This window comes from Cucurbita moschata, unplaced genomic scaffold (assembly GCF_002738365.1).
Source record: "Cucurbita moschata cultivar Rifu unplaced genomic scaffold, Cmos_1.0 Cmo_Scf00064, whole genome shotgun sequence".
NCBI lineage: Eukaryota > Viridiplantae > Streptophyta > Magnoliopsida > Cucurbitales > Cucurbitaceae > Cucurbita > Cucurbita moschata.
In genome coordinates this window covers 323,957-339,685 of record NW_019268580.1, presented here as the reverse complement: position 1 = coordinate 339,685, position 15,729 = coordinate 323,957, and the positions used below count along the sequence as shown (strand labels likewise).

The 15,729-nt window shown below is 33.1% G+C and overlaps 3 protein-coding genes and 1 long non-coding RNA gene across 4 annotated transcripts; 3 read left to right on the top strand and 1 right to left on the bottom strand.

The window, feature by feature from the left end:
- The first annotated feature begins 2,058 nt into the window (after nucleotides 1-2,058).
- Nucleotides 2,059-3,197, top strand: LOC111437595 (ethylene-responsive transcription factor ERF061). Its single transcript, XM_023075632.1, has one exon. It carries the CDS (start codon nucleotides 2,194-2,196, stop codon nucleotides 3,118-3,120), a length of 927 nt encoding a protein of 308 aa, XP_022931400.1. The 5' UTR covers nucleotides 2,059-2,193; the 3' UTR covers nucleotides 3,121-3,197.
- Nucleotides 3,198-6,183: 2,986 nt separating this feature from the next.
- On the top strand, nucleotides 6,184-6,877 carry LOC111437632 (subtilisin-like protease SBT2.5). The gene is made up of 3 exons (XM_023075689.1): nucleotides 6,184-6,398; nucleotides 6,467-6,614; nucleotides 6,686-6,877. The coding sequence occupies exons 1-3, from the start codon at nucleotides 6,295-6,297 to the stop codon at nucleotides 6,773-6,775; spliced, it is 342 nt and encodes a 113-aa protein (XP_022931457.1). The 5' UTR covers nucleotides 6,184-6,294; the 3' UTR covers nucleotides 6,776-6,877.
- Nucleotides 6,878-10,206: 3,329 nt separating this feature from the next.
- LOC111437537 lies at nucleotides 10,207-13,553 on the bottom strand. Its single transcript, XR_002709449.1, has 6 exons — nucleotides 13,311-13,553; nucleotides 12,180-12,435; nucleotides 11,866-12,102; nucleotides 11,086-11,484; nucleotides 10,958-10,989; nucleotides 10,207-10,778 (listed from the first exon to the last, which is right to left on the bottom strand). It is a non-coding gene; the product is annotated as an uncharacterized LOC111437537 (long non-coding RNA).
- Nucleotides 10,872-12,896, top strand: LOC111437532 (probable WRKY transcription factor 41). Its single transcript, XM_023075543.1, has 3 exons — nucleotides 10,872-11,212; nucleotides 11,337-11,465; nucleotides 11,904-12,896. Exons 1-3 carry the CDS (start codon nucleotides 10,890-10,892, stop codon nucleotides 12,511-12,513), a joined length of 1,062 nt encoding a protein of 353 aa, XP_022931311.1. The 5' UTR covers nucleotides 10,872-10,889; the 3' UTR covers nucleotides 12,514-12,896.
- Nucleotides 13,554-15,729: the final 2,176 nt, after the last annotated feature.

Here is a 15,729-nt window from a genome sequence, read left to right as displayed (position 1 = left end):
ATATTAACATATAACATTTTAAATTCATCCTTTTTTATTAAATATTTTTAAAATATCTAAAAAATTATATATTAAATCACACCTTTACCGCCGAGGAAAACAATTGCTAGTGAGGATGCTGGACTTCAAATGGAGATAGATCTTAAGATACACATTGACTTACCAGAGAAATGAACTCGAACTCATATATTAAATAAAAAAATTCACGTGTCAAATTAAAATAAGATTAACAAAGAATATGCTGTGGATAATCATTTATGAAAAGGAAGATAGCTTTTTTGTGTTTCTTGTTTGTTATGAAAACGATAAATAATAATAATAAATATGAAAACTGAGACGAGGAAAGATTTAAATGCTGAAATAAAATTTTAACTTTATTAGTTGAATCAACGTGGTGGCTATTGAAAAATATATGGAAAAATATCGTAATTGGATTGACTTTAAAAACTATTTATTTTGGGTAAAAATAAATACACAAGACGAGAATGAAAATTACCTATCATCTTAAAAGCATATAACATATCACATGGAAGTATGATGTACTCCATCTCTAACTTTATATAAGTTTGAATATATATATATATAGTTATAATTTAAAAAAAAAAAAAAAAGAGAAATTAAGGGTAAGTAGCGTGTGAAATGATTGGAAGAGAAATAAATACATAAATAAAGGCTTTTGTCCGTGTTAAAATTAGAAAATAAGATAAATAAATAAATGTATATTTGAGTTAATTTTAATTTATTTAAAGATGAAAATGTAAGGGCATATGGGGTGTTGGAAACTGAAATAAATAGACGACATTAAAGGTAACCATGTGGAGCAAAATTGAATTAAATGACATTAATTTACCAATCTCAATTATGCACATAGCTCCTTAAAATAGCTTACATATTTTTACCCAATACACTTCCCTATTTTACTATTTTACTGCTATTTTTAAAAAACCAATATTTTCTATGCTTCAAAATTTTATATAAATGGGGAGTTTTTTTTTTTTTAAAAAAAATGAAATGCACGTAATATTATCATGTTTTGGAACATTATGAGATCGATTATTTGAATATAAATTTAAAAAATAAATTTTAGTATTGGATAGATTATGAATTATTTTTTTTATTTAAATAGGATTAAAAATATATTGTTGAATTGTCTTTTTATTTTGTTTTGAACTCCTAAGGTTTTGTATTTTGTTCCAATTTTATGTTACTTTTTTTTAGGATAGAGTTTAAAATCTATTAAATACTAATTTACTTCCTATTAATATTTTAAAAATAAAAATTAAATACCATTATTAGAAAATTTATAACAAATTAATAATCTAAATATAATTGAAGATTTTTTGAACTTGTAGAAAAGAAAAAAAAATATAATTAAAAATTAAAACCAAACATCAAAATATAAACTTACGTTGGCAACCCATTTAATTAGATCACATTAAAGTAAGAATCCAATAAGGTGACGACACGTGTGAAAGTGGATCCTCGTTTGCCTTTCAAGATTTTTTTTCGTCTCTCTCCTTATTTTCTCTCTCATAGGCATTTAATCCGAAAAGTAGCTTTTGGGAGCTATTCTGATCGGCTGATAAAAAAAATTGGGGACCACACGGATCCTTTTTTTAAAAAAAAAAACAATTATTATTTTAACTTAGAATAATAAAAATTATAGTTAATTACTCAAATATTAGTTAGGTACAAGAAGTGAAGTTATATAACAATTATTAATTATTTTTTATTATTATCCCAAATATTTATTTATTTTAGAATATTCTCTTGAAATTAAAATTGAATTCCGTATGATTGGATTTTTAAAAAATAAAACTTACTAGGATTTTATTATTTATTTTAATTCTCTTGAAATTAATGACAATGGTTAAATAATAAAAGACAGTAAAACATAAGATCATGGAAGTGATTAATTAAAAAGTCAACGCCATTTGACTCCAGTTCAAGTGCTTTTCAACGACAAATGACCTAATAATCTCTCTCTTCTTTTTGAGTGGCACTGTAAGGCCAGAAAAAAGGAGAAAAAAAAATCATTCAGAATCTTCGAACCCGGGCAGTGGGGTGTTGTAAAGTTTAAAACTTTTCTAATTTCTTATCCCGTCTTCACCTATAAATACAACCATTTTACACCCAAATTCCTCATCTTTTCATTTTCCGGGAAAATAATCCAGAAACCTGAAAAAAACCTCCATGGACAACAAAATGCGACAAGAACAGAGCAATTCCATGAACCTCGCCGACATCAGAACTCTGCTCTCTAATCTCCTCCTATCTCGCCAATCAACCAACACTCTCGATTCTATTTTCTCCTATTGTCTGCCTTCCGCCGCCGCAGCCGCCGCCCCTGTGTTGGAGCCGGCGCTGGGGTCCTCTGTGTATCTCCGTCAGAGAGATCTGGTCCACCAATTCTGCGTAGAGAATCACCATGGATGCTCGTCGACGAATCTGCAGCATCAACAACGCGACCACCCAGTTGGAATTTCCGGCGGATATGGGGGTTTTCCGGGGGCGGTGAAGAAGAAGCTGTACAGGGGAGTGAGGCAGAGGCATTGGGGGAAATGGGTTGCGGAGATTAGGTTGCCGCAGAACAGAATGAGGGTTTGGTTGGGGACCTATGACACGGCGGAGGCAGCCGCTTATGCCTATGATAGGGCGGCGTACAAGCTGAGAGGCGAATATGCGAGGCTGAATTTTCCCAATTTGAAGGATTTTAGGAATTTGGGGTTTGCTGATTGTAGCCGATTGAATGCTCTGAAACACTCTGTGGATGCCAAAATTCAAGCCATTTGTTTGAAGATGAAGAGGGAAAGGGGTAAAACGAGCGGCAAGAAATCGAATCCCAAAAACGGCGGCGTTTCTGCGTCCTCTTCGATGTCGTCGCCGTCGCCATCACCGGCATCGGCGGAGTGGTGTTGGAGAGGTGAAATGGTGTGTTCGTCGGCGGCGGTTTCGGAAGAAGATGGGTTTTGGAGGTCGGAGAATTCTCCACCGGTGTCGTCGTCGTCGTCCGGGTCGGCGGTGGCGGTGGCGGGGGAAGGGGTTTGTGAAGGGTATTCTTCATTAGCGAAGATGCCGTCTTTTGATCCGGATTTAATCTGGGAAGTTCTTGCAAATTAAATTAAATTAAATGAAATTCCTCTCTTCTTCTCTGAATCTATTTAATAAAAATTATACACTGAAATTTCATAATTTTTTTATTTTTTATTTTTTAATTCACTACAATGTGAAGTAAAGGTGGTCCTATTCATATCTACACCCCCAATGTAACTTCTCTAACCTCCCATCTTCATGTTTATTCACCTTAATAGTCTAAGTCCATCGCTACTAAATATTATCTGTTTTGGTCCATTGCTATTAATCTCACGATTTTACTAGAAACAGGTTTTCACACCCTCGTGAGAAATACTTTGGTCCTCTTTCCAACTGATGTGAGATCTCATATTCTCGTAAAGAGGACAAATTTCACTGAAAATGTCACTAATAAACAAATAATTAATTATTGGATCTGACCCATCCCCCTTTGGGCCTAGGAGTAGACCATGCCCATTTTCCAATCACTCTTTACAAATGGATCCCTTCCCGACTTTCTAAAATATGAATATTCAATTCGTGGAGTTGTAGATACTATGGATGGGACCACAGGTAGGATGGATCTCTTACTATCACTCGGGTTGCCTTTCCAAATCTTGTCAATCTTACCTGTAAATTGTACCGTGCCTTGAGATAATTGTCTCCTCCTCTTTTTTAATTACGAAAGACTAATAACTAAGGTACACATAAAAGGAACATATGAGTAAGCAAATACATAGATAGATTGGTGTGTAGGGTAGGTATTAATTAAGTTTTAGTCACACACGTAGTATCAATCATATTATATGTAAACCTAACTTTATTGTAAACATATATAACACATGTATCTTCACAACTTCCGTAAATTCCTCACCAAACCCTTGTTTTCTTTCTCTTTCTTCCAATCCCTTGTTTTTATTTGCGGTTGATTGGATGGAAGGTGATCATGACTAACTGATCTGATCCTATCTTCATCGTATCAACAATGGTAATTTGAGAAGAATTCAATTTGGTGTGTATCTGCTCGATCTCTGTCATGGATTTTGAAGCTTCATATTCGGGTAATTTCTCGTTCAAGAGGAAGATCGAGGACTAGGAATCGGAATCCTCGACGGCTCTAGTAACAGGTCGAGGCCTTGGAAACAAAACCATCAAGAGCGTGGGAGAAAGAGACGATCTCGACAACGACCAAGCGAACTGTTCGGGTGAGTTTGGGCATGGTCATGGTTGCAATTGCAAGGACGAGGAGAGTGACAATTGGTATTTATAGGGTTTGGCGGAGATAATTTCGGGCAGGAAGGATAGGATTTTATCGTTGACTGGACTTGGATTTAAACTTGAAAGATGGTCAACGGGCAGCCTTCATTTTCTTATAACTGTCTATATATTATTACTATTATTTATTCTTTTAATTTAATTTAATAAATGAAAGGCATGAAGATTAGATTCAGACATTTTTCCTCGTGAAGAGGCCCAAACTGTTTCTTGGCCCATTATAAGGCCCACCTTTTGGAAGCATATAAAGTTGTTTTAATTATATAGGCCCGTTTAAAAGTTTCATTTGAAAAAAAAAAAAACAAATTATAGAAATTATTATTTTATTTTTATTTTTTAAAGTCATTTAATTGAAACTAGAGGTTTAGAAAAACGAAACAAAAATATAATATAAGTATATATATGTATATATATATAAATGTACATGTATCTATATCTATATGTATGTATGTATATATATATATATATATACAAGTGGCAGTTATAATATGATATATTAAAAATAAGTTTGACCATAAAAGATGGTGCAGAGGAGGAGCAGAGGGGTGCGTATACTGAGAACCAAGGGTTGTTCACTGAGCCCATGAACGTAGCTTCAGCTGATCCAGGTGTGCTGTTGCAGTGATGAACACACAATCCACTCTTCTGGCTATTGGTGAAGGACCACCATTATATTAACCCCTTTCTCACTCTTCTCTGCCCGCCAAACTGCCCGACACACGTGACGACCCGACCAAACCCCTTCTCAAGAACCTATAACTACATCTTCAAAGATAAGAGCATGCTCTGGTAGAAACAACGACTTTGAATATTCTATACTATTGTTTACTTTGAGCATAAGCTCTCGGGACCTATATAAATAATTTAAGCATAAAAGAAAAAAAAATAAAAAAGTTTGAGGAGGTTAGTTTTGCAGAGGGGGAATAATAAGCAAAAGTAGTCAAAGAAAAACATTTAGTTCTCGTGTTGGTCAGAGATTCCCTGTGGTTAGGCCCATGTTAATTTCCAGGGTCCCCCACCTTTGTCCCCTTCTCTTATTGACACGTGGAGATTTCTAATGCAGGTGACCACTTTCACTGTGCCAGAAATCTGCTCTGACACACAGCCTGGTTTCCATCCTCTTTCTTACACATATTTTCACAATTCTTTTTCCATTATAAAAATAATAGTTATTTACATTTTAAGTATATAAATATATAATTTTAATTCTTAATCTTTTTATGTTTCTACATTTTTAGTACATTTACTATTACATGTTACGTTCTTTTCTATTCATAAGATAAATACGAATTTCAAATAATATTACATAAATTTATGAAAAATACCATATGATTTCAGACGTCGATATAAAATATGAATTTCAAATTTAATAATTATTATTTTATTCGATAATCACTTGATTTTAAATTTTTAGTAATAATTATTTTTTTAATTCTCTAGTATTTATAAATACTTTATTTTTAAAATAATATAAATAAGAAAAATATATCCATGCTTAAAATTATAGCAATAACCAACGTAGAGATCGAAATATTCCCAATCTTGAAAAATGTGGGGTTTTTATTTCAAATTTAATTAATTAATGGTTAATTAGGGTTGACCCTTCATCTTAAAAAAAATAAAAAAATGAATGTATTTAGGTTAAGAGATTCCAAATTCATGAACACACGAAACCCTAGAAACCCTTTACAAAATTTCAACCATTTTTTTTCTTTTTTTAATTATTTAAATATTTTGTGAGCTCGATGCCTTAACTAACCCTAGTTAAATAAGCATTGTTATTATTATTATTTTTTTGTTAAGAAATATATATTTTAAATTGAAAAAAAAAATAATTATTTGGAAAACTAAATTATGATTTATATATTTATCCGGCGATGATTCAATTCACGCATAAATAGCTTCATATTTTCCCTATCTTCGCCGGAAACCCAGAAGAAAGCCACAATGCAGGAAAACAGATACGGTGGCGGCGGCGGAGGCGGCGGTGGCGCGTGTTACTTCGTTTTCATGAACTACGATCCTGAATATGAACGTCTACGAGCTGATCGGTGGGTATGAATGAATAATGTTTTGTTGTTTGAATTTGAAACTGATTGTTTTATTTTTTGGTTTGAAGATCTGGGGAAGGGGCTCATGAGCTTGATGAGTATCTGAGTAGAAAGCACGATGGGGTTCTGGGGAGGTGTCTGGAGCCTGGAACTTACAGAAAGGTTTCGTCTTTCCTCATCGTCGACGGGTTCTCGGTCGAAATCACCGAAGAACAGGTATTGAAGGTCTCGTTTGATAGCTATTAGTTTCGGGAATAGTTTTCCTATGAGTGGTTTGGTTTGTGCAGGCGTATGTGCTTAGATCTGCGGAGGGAGTGAGGGTGGTGGAGAAGAATCAAGATCAGGCGGCGCCGCCGATTAATGCAACAGCAAGTTAAGGGAATTAAGTAATTTTCTAAATTGAGTATTGTATGTTTGAGTTGAGTTGATGTTGTGTTGGGAATGCATTAATCAAATAATTACATTTATTATATAGTTTTTTTGTTGGATTAGTGTACTAAATCAAAGCTTATACAGATCATATAGTTTTGAAGAAAAATCCAAGGAAGCGTAAAAGAATAAAAAAAGGTCTGGCGTTTGTGGGTCATGTCCACTTCTGTTCATCACATGCATGGAAAACAAATGTGTATTGGCCCTCAGAGTAAGGTGTTTGAGTAACTTTTCATCAACCCATCAATTTTATTTTGATACCATTCATTAGGGAAAGATATGTGAAGTCACGTATCGATGGGAGAGAGGAAAGAGTGTTAGCGAGGACGCTAGGCCCAGAAGGAAGGTGGATTGTGAGATACCACATCGATTGAAGAGGGGAATGAGTGTCGGTGAAAACGTTGGGCTCTAAAAAGTAGTAGATTGTGAGATCCCAGGTTTGTTGTGAAGGAGAACGAAACATTCTTTGAAAGGATGTGAAAACCTCTCTCCAGCAAATATTCTTCATTTCATATTCTGCATTTCAAATCTAATCCTTGTTCTTTTGGATCTACGAGAACATAACTTATTATTGAATATATAAACAAATTATGAGATACTCTAGGAATAAGATTGGATTGAATTGAATTAAATCCTTAAATGTATTGTTTAAAGCGTTTTATATGTTCATTTTTTTTTCATCCTTGATAGTAATTTTATTATGTTCGGTACTATTTATTACTTTAACAGGAGGATCAAAATTACTAGAATATATATATATATATATAATTAATAATGAGTAAATTTTTTAAAAAATAAAATTATATAAATATCATATGATTTTTGTATCTTTTTGTATTAAGTTTTATTTAAATATATTTTGAAAAGAAGTTGAATAAAACAATGGAAATAAAAGGTTAATTTTTATTGCAGCCTAACCTTTGCCTCAAACCCCACTAAAATGTTCTTAAAGGGGTATCTTCGTCTTTTCATCACTATTATACTCGGCTAAAAGAAAATACTGAGCTAATTTGTTTATAGAGGGCCATTATATTTATGGGCTTCTCTTATGGTCCATAATTTTCTCTAAATGGGCCGGTCACTTCATTTATGGGCTTCTATTATGGTCCATAATTTTTGAACTCTTAATGGGCCGTTTACTTTTCTCGGCTATTAGATTTATGGGCTTCTATTATGGTCCATAATTTTCTCTTAATGGGCTGGTCACTTCATTTATGGGCTTCTATTACGGTCCATAATTTTTGCTCTTAATGGGTCGTTCACTTTGCTCGGCCACTAGATTTATGGGCATCTCTTATGGCCCAGAATTTTTGAACACTTAATGGGTCGTTCACTTTGCTCGGCTATTAGATTATGGGTTTCTCTTATGGCCCAGAATTTTTGAACACTTAATGGGCCGTTCACTTTGCTCGGCTATTAGATTATGGGCTTCTCTTATGGCCCAGAATTTTTGAACACTTAATGGGCCGTTCACTTTGCTCGGCTATTAGATTATGGGCTTCTCTTATGGCCCAGAATTTTTGAACACTTAATGGGCCGTTCACTTTGCTCGGCTATTAGATTATGGGCTTCTCTTATGGTCCATAAGTTTTGAATCCTTAATGGGCCGTTCACTACATTTATGGGCTTCTTTTATGGTCCATAAATTTTTAACTCTGAATAGGCCGTTCACTTTGCTCGTCCCTTTACACGTGGCCCTAAGGAAGCCTAAGGCCGATTATTAAATAAATAATTTTCTATTTTGACCACTTTTTATGCACGCTCCATTTCACTCTCTTTTATTTGATACTTTACCTAACCTTATGAGATTTATATTATAATTTTTAAAGTAAATTTTATATTACAATTTAAGCTTATTACATTTTCTAATAAATAACTTTTTAGGGGGAAAAAAAATCATTTGGATCTCCAAAATTACCGATTTATTTTGTTACGTTACACTTTAAAAGTAGATTAGTTTACAATTTTAACCCTTGGAATGATTTTCCACTCTAATTATCATTATAAAAAAATTTCTTACCCGTTTAATGAACTATGAAACATATTTATAATTTGAAATTGAGAAATGTTAAAACAATGATATTAGAGATAATTTTTTTATTTATGAAACTTTATGAATTTTAACAAAATTATACATTAGTTAATACATGCATCATCGGTGAAAATTATTACTTTCTTTTATTAAAATTAATGAGTTTATCAATATTTTATATTATTTTTTTAAAAAAGAATTAATTGGTTAATTAGTACAATTAAATTAAATTGAATGATACAACAAAGAAAATTTAAGACATTTTTTCAAAGTTTTTTACTATTAATGCTCGACAAGTTTACCTTAACTTATAGAAGCGTCGCAACGACTAACAACTAAGAGATTTAATCTTAGTTGGTAAACGTGCAATGTCTACCATAATCTAATCTCGCCCTTTATCAGGCAATTACCATTTAAATTGTGATTAATCTCTACTATGAAGAGTTATTTTTTGAAATTTAAATAAAGTAACAAGTTTTGATCATTTCAATGTTGGAAATTGGTTGGTGGGTGAACAACAATGAAAAGACAATAAGATAGGAATCTTCGTAAATTATTTCTCAACTGTCTGAAGAAATTAAAAAAATATTGAATTTAAATTAATTACAAATTGAAGCTTTTATAATGTTCATAATGACCATATAATAAAAAATAAGCCTAGTTTAGTCAAATTGAGTCATAATATTTGAATTCGAGTTCAGTGTTCCAAATCCAAATAATAGAACCCAAAGCTCACACAAACACATTTAAAAGCATTGTGAAGACTTGCAAAGATCAAAAGGCTGAAGACTTTTTGAAAGGAAAGCGATTTGAATATTATAAAATTTAAAGACATAAAGTCTTTTAAGGACCAAAATTTCTTTAAATGCCTGACTTTGATCCGACGTACAGGATCAACAAGCCAATTTACCTGAGAATAAAAATTTCATCCCTCGTGTCAAGAATACATAAGATAAAGAACCCGACACATAAATTAAATATGTGATTAACCAAAAAGATACTAACTAAAAATTAAATATGAAATTGGCTGAAAGGTCAAGAATGAAATTTAATGTAGCAATTTCAATTACATCACATCACATCACCTTACTATTATGACGTCATATCAGATAAAAATAATCAAGCCCAACCAGAATGACCAAATTACAAAATTTAGTAAAACAAATATGCCCACAGAAATCATTAATTTTGACCAAGCTTTTCTAATACTAAGCTCTAAGATTTAAACCAAGTAGGATTAAGGAAAAATCAGCAAGAGAACAAAAAAATAGCATGAAAAGAGCAGTCCACTCACAATCATAAGCCTTAGAGATTTAAAAAAAAAAGAGAAAATAATAATAATAATAATAAAGATGAAAAGTAGTTGTTTACTATACCACAACGCGGACGAAAGGTTTGAAAATTCTTAGTCTACTCTCCAAGCTTGAACTCTGACTTTCCACTTGTCTCACTATCTCAATTATGAAATTTTCATTCTCAACAAATCACAGCCGTAGGATCTAGAGAGAGAAACAGAAACCCTTTTGGAAGTTAAATTATGAAGTGGAAGTGGACTTGGTCAGCTTTAGAACCTGGACTTCCACACTAATCTTACTCCACTCAGCCAATGACCAAAGACCAGAAAGCAACTGAGGGGGCTGTCTCAGTCAAAGTTTCCCCAACTTCTAACTGTTCAACAGCATTTTCTTTTAAGAAAAATGAAATAAAGTTGTCTTCCTTTTTGAACTTGTATAAAACCAAGATCGGTTCTTATTAAAACCAAAGCATTCTTCTTCTTCTTCTCTCTCAGTTCAGTTTTAAATAAACACAAATATACCCAGTTAACCAAATTACCTCATCTGGCTACTTCCATGTTTGTTGTCTCTGATTCTTTACCATTTGGGTCTTCCATTTCCTCTAGCTTCTGCTTCTTGACTTACCTACAAATCCGAACTGAAATGCACTGAGCTCTTGTTCTTCCTACCATGAACTAGCACAGTGGTAGGGTAGGGTGGTTCAGTTCGTTTTACGAAAACTGAGAGGAATTGAAAATGGAAAGTGGGTGGAGCTGGGATCAAAAGTCACTCATTGGTGAGCTAATTCAGGGGATGGAGCTTACCAAGCAGTTGAAAGCAGAGTTGAGTTCAGCATCTGCAGAAGAAAGCAGAGGATCATTAGTACATGGGATTATATCTTCATATGATAAGGCTCTTTCGATACTGAAATGGAATGGACCAATGAGTCAACCTCAAATGGTAGAAGCAGCTTTTGCTTTGCCAGGCTCTCCAATTTCTGTTAATGGAAGTCTTTCTAGTGATGACTCTGGTAAAGGCCTCAAGGACCCTCAGGACCCCAGAAAAGAATCAATGAAGAGGTGAATTTAAGAATTTTCTTTCCAGCTTTTCAAAGTCAACCTTAGAACAAATATGAGCTTAGTTAGTAAACAAGTTCAATTCTTGGAAACAAATAAAAAAATCTTTATGATTCTGTGATTACAGAAAGACACAGCCCAGATGGACAGAACAAGTGAAAGTGAACTCCGAGACGGGATTCGAAGGACCCCATGAGGATGGTTATAGCTGGAGAAAATATGGCCAAAAGGACATACTTGGTGCAACATTTCCCAGGTGAGATGACTTCTCCTTCCTGCTCGAAAAACACGCAAGGCATACACGGTAACATATATTTTAATACCCCACAGTAATATTTTAAACAAATATCATTGCTTCAGTATATATACAAACATGCTAGGGGGAGGGGAGATCTTAAATTTTGATGTTCTTGTAATGGAGGAATGCTATTGGCCCAATGAAGGAAAACCAGAAGAAACTACAAGGAATTTGACATAAAAAAGGAGGAAACGTCGGCGGCTAAAAATTCAAAGTTAAAGTCCACTTTCTTTAAAGCTAACTGAAAAGAAACAAAGAAAAAATTATCATGAACCCAAACCAAATAAAATACAAGAATCCAATTTTCCATATCAAAATATATTGTAGACCTATAATTATAATCTTATTACTGTTTCACATCAATAAATCTAATACCTGTTTGTTGTGTACTTGCAGAAGCTACTATAGATGCACTTTCCGCAATACACAGAATTGTTGGGCAATAAAGCAAGTGCAGAGATCAGATGAAGATCATTCTGTGTTTGACATTACCTATCGAGGAAAGCACACTTGTTCCCAAGGAAACTATTTAGCCCAATCATGTCATTCACCAAAAATACAAGAAAAGAAGGAAAATGACCACGACCATCATCAGCTGCAGCTTTCGCAAGAGAACTTATTCAGTAATCAAACTATTGAGAACATCGAAAAGCTCGAAAGCAAGGAATCTACCTTCTGCTTCGGCTCAACTTCTGCAGGATGTAAGGACATTGTAAATGGTGGCTTTTCACATTTAGCCATCGATACTCACAGCACCTTGGGAAGCTATACTCAGCCATTTATATCCCCAGCCACAGCTGACTCGAACTACTTCATTCCATCGCCATGCCATAGGAGCGATGTAGGAGGGGCTCATAATGTACAACATCCAGAACCTGATGTTCACGAGATTTTCTCAGCCAACAGTTCAGCTACCAAATCCCCTATCCTGGATTGGGATTTTCCATTTGATTCAGAGCAGATCAACTCAAATTTCCCATTTAATGCCCCAGGATTTTTCTACTAAACCACGGAGGCATGAGAATAAAATTGCATCCTGGCGAATAACAAATCCCACAGAATATAGCTTCCAATCATACACTAAGACAGAAGAAAGGAAGGTTCTCTCTACCCAGATTTCATTTTCTAAAATGTTAGCGAGGCAGGGTGATTAGTAATATAATTAGCAGGTTGATTTTTGGTTCATTTATTAGTTTTGATCCCAATTGATTGCATCAATATTAGACTAAGCATTGCACATCTTGTTTAAAATTAGGAAGCTCCATAACAATAATAGTAATTGAAAAATATATCCTTGTAGTGTATCGTGCATTTTCTATAATCTAAGAAAGTTACTATTTATATTCGTAGATTGAGTGAGATGACATCTACTTCCTTGTTGGCTTTGAATGTTCCCCTCGGCTTTGCCTCTACTAGCTTTGAATTAGTTATTCTACTTTGTAAGAAGGTAAAATAAGACGCAATTTCCGGCAAAGCATGAAACGATGCTCATATCAACACACTTCTATCCTCTTAGCCGTCATGAACCCAATTTCACTCCTTCACCCCCAATAATTCACTCCTCATTCTCTTATTTTCCTCTCTCTCTTGCCTGACGAACACGCAGCTTACATACTAAACATAATCGAGGCAGGAAATTGGTAACATAATTGATGTATCTCCAAAAATTTACAATGCCGCCGAGTTTCGAAGTGTAGACTAGTAACCGTTCAAAAAAGTAAGCTTATCTCTAAGAAACCGTTAATTCGACCTAAGATGATGAAGTTGAACGGAAATAAAAACAGAGAAATGAAACTCAAAAACCTTGAAGATTGAGGTGCGAGTTAAGGACGCCGATGAGGAAGAAGGGCCAGGAGAATCGAAGATGACGAGGGTTCCGGCCACCGAATCGGTGGCTAATCTGTTGGCGGCATAGTTCCAAGCTGAACAGACCGCGCCTTCGTCCAAAGTCGCCAGCCATAGCCTTCACCATCTCAACTCTCAATTTCTTGTTCGCGCCTTCACTTGCTACAAAATCTTTAGCCCTTTTATTTCAGGGTTTTGCGCGCTGATTTATCTATATATATATATATATATATATTGGGAGAAAAAAAGGGCAATTTCACGAATTTGTTTAAATAAAATAAAGACAAAAATAAAAAAAACCTTTAAACTTACCGAAAACTTTTAAAGTTTTAATAAATATAAAAAAAAAATTTTAATTAATTTTAGATGAAAATTCTTACTGTAAAATTATCCTTAAATTAAAAAAAAATTAAAATTATTTTTATCTCTAGTACCATACTTAACGAGTACCCTTGAAATTTTAAATGTAACACTCTTATACAAAGGTTTTAAACAATTTTTATTGTCAATATATGAACGAAACGTCTATCTATATTTCATCAATTTTTTTTTTCAATTTTAAGGATATTAAGGTGAATTTTTTTTTAAAAAAATTAAGGATATTATTGATAATTTTAAAAGTTCGAAAAAATATTTTTTTTCCTATTGAGTTAATATGATTCTAATTTCATTTTTATTTTTGTACTTATAAATTTCTAAACTGAGTATCTAATCTTTTTAATAAATATCAAAATTAATATTCTATTGTAAATTTGAAATTAATTTTATCAAATTTAGTCAAATGAAATACTAATTTTACGTGAATATATTTTCATGATTTATAGAGGTAATTTTCTTCCCAAAAATAATAAAACCGTTTATGTTTATTGCAATATAGGGAAACGATGTTAAATAATTTTTTTAATAATTATTGTTTGAGCGAGAGAAATTTTCTTTTATTTTTTTAAAAAATAATATTAAAGGAGAAATTTGAGTCTCTAATTATTAGAAAATTAAACACGGCTATATATATTGCATCGATTATCAAAAATAATATAAATTAAATAAGTTTTTTTTAATTCAAAGATGATTATCGTAGAGTTATATTTCATTAAAATTAAAACATAAATTGTTAGTCATCAAAATAAAATAATTTTAACATATTCTTAATAGAAAAAACACCCGATTAATTCTTATTTGAATAATAAAAAATATAAACGAACATCTATTGATATTCAAATTTATGCAAGCTTAAGCTGCATGATTATAATCCCTAAACATTAAAAAAAAAATTACAAGAAAAAAAAAGAAGGAAAAAAAAGAGTACATAGGAACATAATTATTACACAAATAATCTCTAATAAATATAATCTAGAGATTCAAATATTCAAAGCACATGAGATGCGGAGGGAGTTAGGCATGAACCCCTCAGAAGCCGTCTTCTTCACCAAAGAGCTAATCTCCGGCGAAAGACCGGCTCCAAAGTCGGCCTCGGGGACTTCAGGGATGGTCGAGAGCGACCCGACTTCATAGAAGACATAAAACCCATCTTTGGGTTGATCTCGAGTCAGAAAAATGGAGCTATTTGAGTTAGGTTTGGATCGAAAAAGCGACCGGAGTATTTTGGAAAGCGAGCGAGATAAGTTGGAAGAAGGCTTGGACATGGGCATGGAGACGCAAGGAGGGGGAGCGGAGCTCGGGTGTGGGAGGATAAGTGAGGCATTGATAGTATGAAAGGGAATGGTTTAAAGAAGAGGCCACTTTTCATTATGGTTCACGCCCATGCCATAATAGCCATACAATTTTTTCCCTTACATATCTTACACATTAATTACTTCATCTTAATCCCAACATTATCGTTTTAATTTTTTGTTTATATATTTGGAGTTTTCCCCCATTTTTACTCGTTTAGATTAATTAGTTGAATTATGGTCATATTGACAACTCAAAGATATCCCAAAAACAAAAAGTCAACTTACCTGCAATCATACAATATTTATCTTATTTTGTAGGATACAAACCAAAAGACATCAATCATACAATATACTTCAATGAAGATGTGAAGAAAAGATTGTCAAAATTATCAAAAGATTTTCACTTCACGCCACATTGAAGAAGAATGAAATTTGATTGTTATAAATTTTAGGTGGGTTACAATTTAGAGTAATTGTATTTTAAGACATTTTATTTACTTTAGATTACATTTACATAATCACTAATTATGGTCATTAAGTATGAATGTTACAACTCTTGAAATCCCTTTAATAGTTTCATTTTGAAGCTATATAAAGACATGTATTTGTAAAGCAGACTTGAAAAATATAGTAAAAGAAGCATTTGTGCTTTTCTTTAGCCAACGACTAAGTTTCTTTGCAATTTTATGTAGTTTAGGTTGTGT